Source organism: Photinus pyralis, unplaced genomic scaffold (genome assembly GCF_008802855.1).
Source record: "Photinus pyralis isolate 1611_PpyrPB1 unplaced genomic scaffold, Ppyr1.3 Ppyr1.4_LG2, whole genome shotgun sequence".
Classification (NCBI taxonomy): Eukaryota; Metazoa; Arthropoda; class Insecta; order Coleoptera; family Lampyridae; genus Photinus; species Photinus pyralis.
The window spans coordinates 16,391,736-16,399,794 of NW_022170403.1; the positions used below are offsets into that span (position 1 = coordinate 16,391,736).

At 36.1% G+C, this 8,059-nt stretch overlaps 2 protein-coding genes across 3 annotated transcripts in view; both read left to right on the top strand.

The window, feature by feature from the left end:
* Positions 1–3,531, top strand: part of LOC116163485 (PH and SEC7 domain-containing protein 1) — a 94,358-nt gene extending 90,827 nt beyond the window's left edge. For both annotated transcript variants that reach the window (XM_031477428.1, XM_031477430.1), the window contains one exon: positions 55–3,531. In XM_031477428.1, the coding sequence (XP_031333288.1) occupies positions 55–66 (12 nt within the window). In that variant the 3' untranslated portion in view covers positions 67–3,531. The remainder of the gene's footprint in view (positions 1–54) is intronic.
* On the top strand, positions 3,389–7,214 carry LOC116163486 (cell division cycle 5-like protein). The gene is made up of 7 exons (XM_031477437.1): positions 3,389–3,530; positions 3,585–3,850; positions 3,994–4,124; positions 4,173–4,501; positions 4,552–5,085; positions 6,018–7,004; positions 7,065–7,214. The coding sequence occupies exons 1-7, from the start codon at positions 3,486–3,488 to the stop codon at positions 7,161–7,163; spliced, it is 2,391 nt and encodes a 796-aa protein (XP_031333297.1). The 5' UTR covers positions 3,389–3,485; the 3' UTR covers positions 7,164–7,214.
* Positions 7,215–8,059: the final 845 nt, after the last annotated feature.

Consider the following 8,059-nt stretch of genomic DNA (forward strand, 5'->3'; position numbering starts at 1 on the left):
TCGACATTTGGGTGATTACCATTATTCTAATCTCATTTTGTTGCATGTACTTAGGCATCCGACTGAAAAACGTGTACCTACATCGTAGCATGGAAAGTGGGAATTCAGCCTGCCAATTGGTAGCTAAAGTATTATTTTTATTTTTTTTGTGCAATACTTGAATATAGTTAATGAGGTTTGTCAGAAAATGAAATAATATCAAAAATAGTTCCATTAGACAAAATGGAATGTATTGAAATATTCAACAATTATGTAAAACATGGAAACTCCGTTAATTCTTCATCGTATATTTGTTACAAAGCAAGAATTGTGTGAATTTTTCGATACATGAACGAACCTCTTGAATGATTTGCAGCACTTATTTATTTTTATAGAGCGATACTTGTATTTTTTTATAACAAACTTGATTTTTAAATTATGTACATAACATTTTATGTAATTTGTATTTCTTGTAAAGTTTCATTTTCATTTTAATATCTATAATATTGTATATCTATATTGTTTATGTTTGTACATGTATAGTTTTACCAATGGCATGTTTATAGTAATATTGGTAACGAAAATGGCTGAGATTAAACATATGTCATTTTTTATTAATTATTTTCTACTCCTTTCATTTGCATGAACAAATGATTCTGATAGGGAAAGGATATGTTGTGATTCAATGTGCATCAATCTTATTCATAATCTATGCATTTTATGTGTTCATTGTTTTTGTTTGCCACTAATTTAGTGCAATAGTGCATATGTTATCATCATATCTGCACATACTATACTGGAACATAAAATTAACATTGAAGGTGTCGAATTCCTCCATGTTGCTTATCTCCTGATATAACTGCATAGACATGCAGAGTAAAAGGTCGTCCCTGACTTCTTTGCCTTTGGTTTTTTTTTTACAGAGCATTCAAATTACCAACTTGTGCAGCCGTACTCAGTATCATACAAAGAAAATAGATAACAACACAATAAGAAAGAGTATCAAAGTTTTCTTTTTTACCATCTTGCATTATCATTAATCAATTTGCACGTTTTTGCAATTGTTGCATGTTGACCATTTGTACTGATATATTTAACCATAATAAACAGATTATACTACTTTTTTGTTGCAGTTGGTATGCGGAAGTCGGCTTAAATGTCATTCTTATTTATTACCTTTAGAATTGCATATCCAATTTGAGCTGTGAACCAACTAACAATGTGGTGTTAAAGCGAGTCAAAATAGACAAGGTCCAAAATGTTTCCCAAAGTTTGACAATTTGGTTTTCATTTTTCACCTTTTTTTCTCAGCAACATAACATATACCAACAAGGATGGAATTAACGGATTTACCTAGGTTGTTGTGTATGTATGATTTTATAGCCTGATCCCCTTTAATAGGGACTGCAATATTTGCGATCAAAGAATTTCTAATTATTCCAATATGCAAAACATGTCATAAAAAAAATATTTCCTGTGGACATATAAAAATGTGTAGGACACATTAGGAGCAGTGCACTGCTAGAGACACGTTCTACTACTAGATCAAGCTCAAGCTTTCATCCTAACTGTGATGGTTCTTCAATTAAATAAACAAGAAACACAAGCTTTGATTCTTTTGAAACAATACATTTTTGACGTTTGGTTTAGTTGGACACATGTTAGCATGTTACTAATAAGATATGTTCATAGTAATTGCTACGTCGGTAACCGGTGACACAGACAACAGTTATCTGTGCCGGTGATGAAGGCTCCTTTTGTTTTTCATACCTTTTTAATTTAAGAATTAACGCACTACTACAAATGTCATTCATATTTTCATTCTACATAACCAGATCTGGGTAGCCAATGGTAGAATTGTGAAATGATAATATAGGGTAAGTGTTGAGTGCATATTAAATATATTAGAAAATACTGCAACAATGTTTGATCAGAAGTACCCTTAGACCACTGTTAATGTCACATTAAAACAACTGAGCATAATCATTGGAAGTCCATGGTAAAATGTGCTTGACCTTCAGAAACAAGTTCATATTCTAATATAAAGTGAAATACCAATCTTAATTATCCCTTAGAAGATTATATGTGGCGTAAAAATCCATTGGAATGATATAGGTGTCGTTGAGGCAAAGTGGGCCACATTTGAACCTGCCTCCATTCCACACTTACTACTTTTCAAAAAATTGATTTGTGGATTTTAGTTTAATTTTAGTATTTTCAAGTATTTTAGTAAATAATCAGGTGAGTATATGTGATTCTCATAAGCTGGAGAACATTGGTTCAGTGTGTTCCAGGAAGCATACTACTTCAGGTTCCTTGTGTCCCTTTCTCTACATCACCTTCACTTCCCGTACTCATATGGTCAGTCGAAATGTTGATCATATCCTCTTTGTCTTCTTTAAGCATTTCTCACCATTCTATTACTATTCCACGCAGATGAAAATTATGAAATTTCAAGGTCAATGCGGTTTAAGAAAAATTACCTACCTACCATTGAATTTATAAATTCAATGCTACCTACTAGCACAGATATACGTCTGTGCTACTATTATAGTACATATAATGATAACTACTCAAATGTTAACAAATTCGCGGCACACATGTGGACACAATGCATAATGTGGTAGGAATGGGGAAATTTTTTTGCATATTTTTATTTTAAAAGGGCGAACACCCGACCTTGCCGCCCCCTGGCTATGGGCGTGATCACGTTATGCCTACTGCAAAGAGTGTTACTCTTTGCTTACTGTTTGAAACAATCATGTCCCTTTCTCTTTTGTGGATGGGCTTCCTAGTTACCCAGTCCATGACAAAAATGCTTGCTAAAACCAGGTTTCCATTCAAAAAATAATTATCAAACATCTACTGAAATGCACCAAGCGACCTTTAGGGACGTCTTCTTTCAAGTCCTTTTTACGTTTCTGTCACCGATTGCAACCAAATCTTGTACACATATTGTTGGACATAAAAGGGCAGAATCACACATGCGCAGGTGTGAGGGTGGTATCTGTACTAGACATAGCAAATTTTCTTTTAAAGTATACATAGCCCATATCATATGTACACATTTAAAAAAAGTGGTTTTATTCACAGCTGTCTTCCTTCATGAAGTTTTGAACTCGATAGCTTTAAAATGCGCTCTGCCTTGCAGTGACAACATTTAGCTGGGAAACGTGTTTTTCGAAGAGATAAATGTAGGTGCTTGTGAGACCTGGCCTCAAGGTGGATTCATAAATCCACCTTACCTGGCCTGTTTTGTTTATGTATGAGGCACACACTTTCACATTGAATGCCGTTTTTTCATATACGATCATGTGTTACACAAATGATTAAGCATCCTGTACAATTTGTTAACGGAAATCCCTAAAATGTGACTATTGGCAACAATAGGCTGTCAAATGTCAGAAAAACAGAAATAAGAGATAACCTTCCTTGTGCGTTTATTTTGATTTATTAATTAATATATTGAAATTAATTATTAATAAGAACTAAAACTCTAAGCAACAATGCCGCGAATAATGATAAAAGGTGGCGTTTGGCGAAACACGGAGGTAAATAACATGTACCAGATTGCGGGTTACTTTTACTCTCCCATACAATTTCAGGATGAAATCCTCAAAGCGGCGGTAATGAAATATGGCAAAAACCAATGGTCACGTATAGCTTCTTTACTTCATCGTAAATCTGCTAAGCAATGCAAGGCACGTTGGTTCGAATGGCTCGATCCCAGTATAAAGAAAACCGAATGGTCACGAGAGGAAGATGAGAAACTTTTGCATTTAGCAAAACTCATGCCCACTCAGTGGCGTACCATCGCACCTATTATTGGACGTACTGCTGCGCAATGTTTGGAACGATATGAGTATTTACTGTAAGTGTGATCATTTGTACCGTATCGAGGAAACTAGTCTCCTATTTCTTGCTTCTGCTAATACCTTTCAGCTATTGATTTTGTCTATCAAGTCTTTGTACTTTCTCACATAATAAAGATTATTATTATTCATATTGTTATAGTGATCAAGCACAGAAGAAAGAAGAAGGTGAGGATGCAACAGATGATCCCAGAAAGCTTAAACCTGGTGAGATTGATCCTAATCCAGAAACAAAACCTGCACGACCCGATCCAAAGGATATGGATGAAGATGGTACAAACCTATTTCTTATGTACACTTGTCTGTAATGGTCTGTTTTAGAATTGGAGATGCTATCCGAAGCTAGAGCTAGATTAGCCAATACACAAGGTAAAAAAGCCAAGCGCAAGGCGCGAGAAAAACAATTAGAAGAAGCTAGAAGATTAGCAGCTTTACAGAAACGAAGAGAACTACGCGCTGCGGGAATTGAGGTGAACCCCCGTCGTAAGAAAAAAAGGGGGGTGGATTATAATTCGGAAATACCATTTGAGAAAAGACCAGCGCCTGGCTTTTATGACACATCCACTGAAATAGTCGATCCAATGGCACCAGATTTTACAAAAATGCGCCAACAGCAATTAGATGGAGAATTACGTAGCGAGAAAGAAGAGGTGGGAATTTGTCAATTAATTATTATCTTACTATCATCTTTTTTTTATAGAAAGAAAGACGTAAAGATAAGCAGAAGTTGAAACAACGAAAAGAGAACGATATCCCTTTGGCAATGTTACAAAATCAAGAGCCAGCAAAGAAAAGGTCCAAGTTGGTATTACCTGATCCACAAATATCCGACCAGGAGCTTCAGCAGGTTGTAAAGTTAGGGAAGGCCAGCGAGGTCGCTCGTGAGGTAGCATTAGAGAGTGGAATCGAAACAACAGACACTCTCTTGTCGGATTATTCGGTTACACCACAAGCTGCAGCAACACCACGGACTCCTGCACCTCAAACAGACCGAATACTTCAAGAAGCGCAGAATGTTATGGCTTTGACACATGTCGATACTCCGTTGAAGGGTGGTGTAAATACACCTTTACATGATACCGATTTTAGTGGGGCACTTCCACAAACGATGGCTGTCGCAACACCCAATACAGTTCTTGCTACACCTTTTCGATCTGCCAGAAGTGATGGGGGAGCAACACCTGGTAGCGGATTTGCAACTCCTAAAGGTGGAGCTCTTACTACAGTCGAGCAGGTATGTCCTCATTTTCTTTATGTCACATTGGCTGGGAGTGGTCTTTTGCGCCAATTCTAATATTCTTTGGTTTCTCGGATTTGTTTAATATTCTTTAAGCTTATGCAATGGCAATCTTTTGATATTCGCTGTTTTTTCACTTTTGGACACTACACAAAAAGGTCAAAAGATTAAAAAAGAGAAAATACCACTCAAAATAGCAATTTTATATTAAAAATCACCTTTTAATCAAGGGGTAGTTCCTGTTGTTTCATGCATGACATCCCTTTGTGTATACAGTGTCCCCCCAATTCTTCGGTCATCTCTTTTAAATGCCAAAAAAAAATTTCGAATTTGGAAATTTGGAAAGTAATTTGTGATGTCATTTTAGGTTTAAAAGGATGCCCTTGAAATTTTCAAAAAACGTTTTTTCATACCAGTAAGGTACTCGTTGAAGACAAGATACACACAAATGTTATTAAGTTATTAAGAAAAGAATTCAGTAAATGTGCAAAATTTCAAAGCCGTAGGCCTACTTTGATTTTTGATGTGATTTATTTTTAACTGGATTTTTTGAGGAAATCCGAAAAATGTTACTTTAAAAAATTGTTCAAAATAGAATGTAATGACCGTGTAGCAAATTTGAAGCAGGTAGTAACATTTTTTCGGATTTCCTAAAAAAATCCAGTTCAAAAATGTAAACTAAAAAAAGTTGGCTTAGGCACTGATGACCTTTTGTATGAAAATGAAAGTAGTATAACGGGCGATCAAAAATGAGTTGCCGTCACGGCGCTTTTGGAATTTCGAGTTAAGTACGATTTCCCATGTAAACAAAAATTCCAAAGGTGACTCGAGAGCAACTTATTTTTGATCGCATAGTACTTTGATAATCTTTTGTACTTACCCATATTGAAACAGAAGAACAAAACTTACTTTTTTTTTGTAATCCACAGCCAGCAATGGGGAGTTACACTCCTACTCCTATTCGAGACAAACTGAACATCAATCCTGAGCACAGTTTAGAAACTGGTGATACGCCCGCTGCTCACAACAGTTATCAAAAATCTTTAAAAGAGCAATTAAAGGCAGGCCTTAGCAGTTTACCCACACCAAAGAATGACTACGAAATCGTAGTTCCCGAACAAGAAGAAGATCAGCAAACAAGTGAACACAACCAATCGGTTGAAGATCAAGCGGATGTTGATGCAAGAGTTTTGGAAATGCAAAGAATTCAAGCTCAAAAGGAGTTGGCTTTAAGATCTCATGTAATTCAGAGAAATTTTCCTAGACCGCAAGATGTAAATATGTCTGTACTACGCCTTCCTCATGAGTGTTATTCTTTAACTGATTTACAAAAAGCCGAAGAATTAATTAAACGGGAGATGGTCACAATGCTCCACTATGACAATGTGAAAGATCCAGTTGCGGTACCTACCCAAGGGAAACGCCAAACTCTCTCCCAAGCGCAACAATTGGCCTACTTAGAGCAGCATCCGTACGATAACTTTAATGGTGAGGAAGTGGAGTACGCCAGGAGCTTGCTTGGTAGGGAAATGGAAGTAGTGCGACGCGGAATGAATCACGGAGACCTGTCTCTTGATGCTTACACTCAAGTGTGGGAAGAATGTTTAGCTCAAGTCTTATTTTTACCAAACCAGAACCGGTACACAAGAGCCAATTTAGCGAGCAAAAAAGATCGATTGGAGTCTGCCGAAAAACGGTTAGAACAAAATCGAACTCACATGTCTCGTGAAGCGAAACGAGCCGCTAAAATGGAGAAGAAATTAAAAATCCTAACTGGCGGATATCAGTCCAGGGCACAGGCCCTCATCAAACAATTGCATGATATGTATGATCAAATAGATCAAGCAAATTTGGAACTCAGCACTTTCAATTTTTTGGCTGAACAAGAGAAGGCGGCACTGCCACGTCGAGTACAGGTAATACTATCAATTGTGCAAGTAGTAGGAAAATTATGCATTTTCTTCTTATTCTTTCAGTCATTAACGGAAGATGTTAATCGCCAAGTGGAAAGAGAGAAAGTACTACAGACGAAATATGGACAGTTACAAGAAGAAGTTTATAAACATAAGCAATAATAATTGTAGTTGTAATGAGTTAATTAATTAATAAATTATAATTGTATTGTGGTTTGGTGTTTTGTTGAGCGTTGCAATTCCACATTTACCAACTCTTTGTATCGGAATTAATGAGATTAAAAACCTGCGTCCATCATTGCGCAAGCGCCTCCAGATGTAATCTTGGTGCTCAGGCAATAATATTGGATTTCTCTACCTTGATATATAATGTACTATTATTGGACGACCGAAGAAGTTAAATTGATGTTAGTGATGTCCGGATCCTCATGCCATATATCGTCACAATCCATGCTTTTTAATTTAATTAATATAATGTTCATTTTATTTTATTTTCTCACTTTTAATGTTTTGTGTTAAGGTAAAGAATTTCCAATGAAATCAAAATATTCAGATTAAAGTCGGTTTTCAATTTTTTGCGTTGTACATAGCAGCCGTATTTGCAATTTTCTCAATAGTCCAAGATCCCACATAGGGTAAACTTTCGCCCACCTGTTTACCAATTGAAATACATTGTTTTAGCAATCTTCATATCTAAACAAACACATTGCAAATGGGTTGCCTTAAAAAATTAAGTCAAGAGAAAAATGTGTATTGTTCCGTATGACAGAGTAGGACGCAGTGTAACAGCTGCTCGTGGTGTAGGCATCGAATGTAAGAGAGTGCGCACGCACTTTATCCATGTAATAGAAGCAGACAGAAATATTAGTTAAATTAATTTTAATTAAGGCTAGTTTTGACTTAAGTTTTTATTAGCAGAATATTACCCCCGAGATAGATACCTAGCCCCTCGTTCGAGCATACAATTGATTGTCAAGATCAGTCCTGGTATTAAGGATCGTAATTCATTTGGTTAAAGTTTTTGCCACACTATAAAAGAATATTTCTCTGCTATCAGC

Excerpts from the sequence above, each read along its gene's own strand:
- LOC116163486 (XM_031477437.1), top strand. The coding sequence starts at position 3,486 with ATGCCGCGAATAATGATAAAAGGTGGCGTTTGGCGAAACACGGAG. Across the intron at positions 3,531-3,584 it reads GCGTTTGGCGAAACACGGAG|GATGAAATCCTCAAAGCGGC; the intron begins GTAAATAACATG and ends ATACAATTTCAG. Across the intron at positions 4,502-4,551 it reads TACGTAGCGAGAAAGAAGAG|AAAGAAAGACGTAAAGATAA; the intron begins GTGGGAATTTGT and ends TTTTTTTTATAG.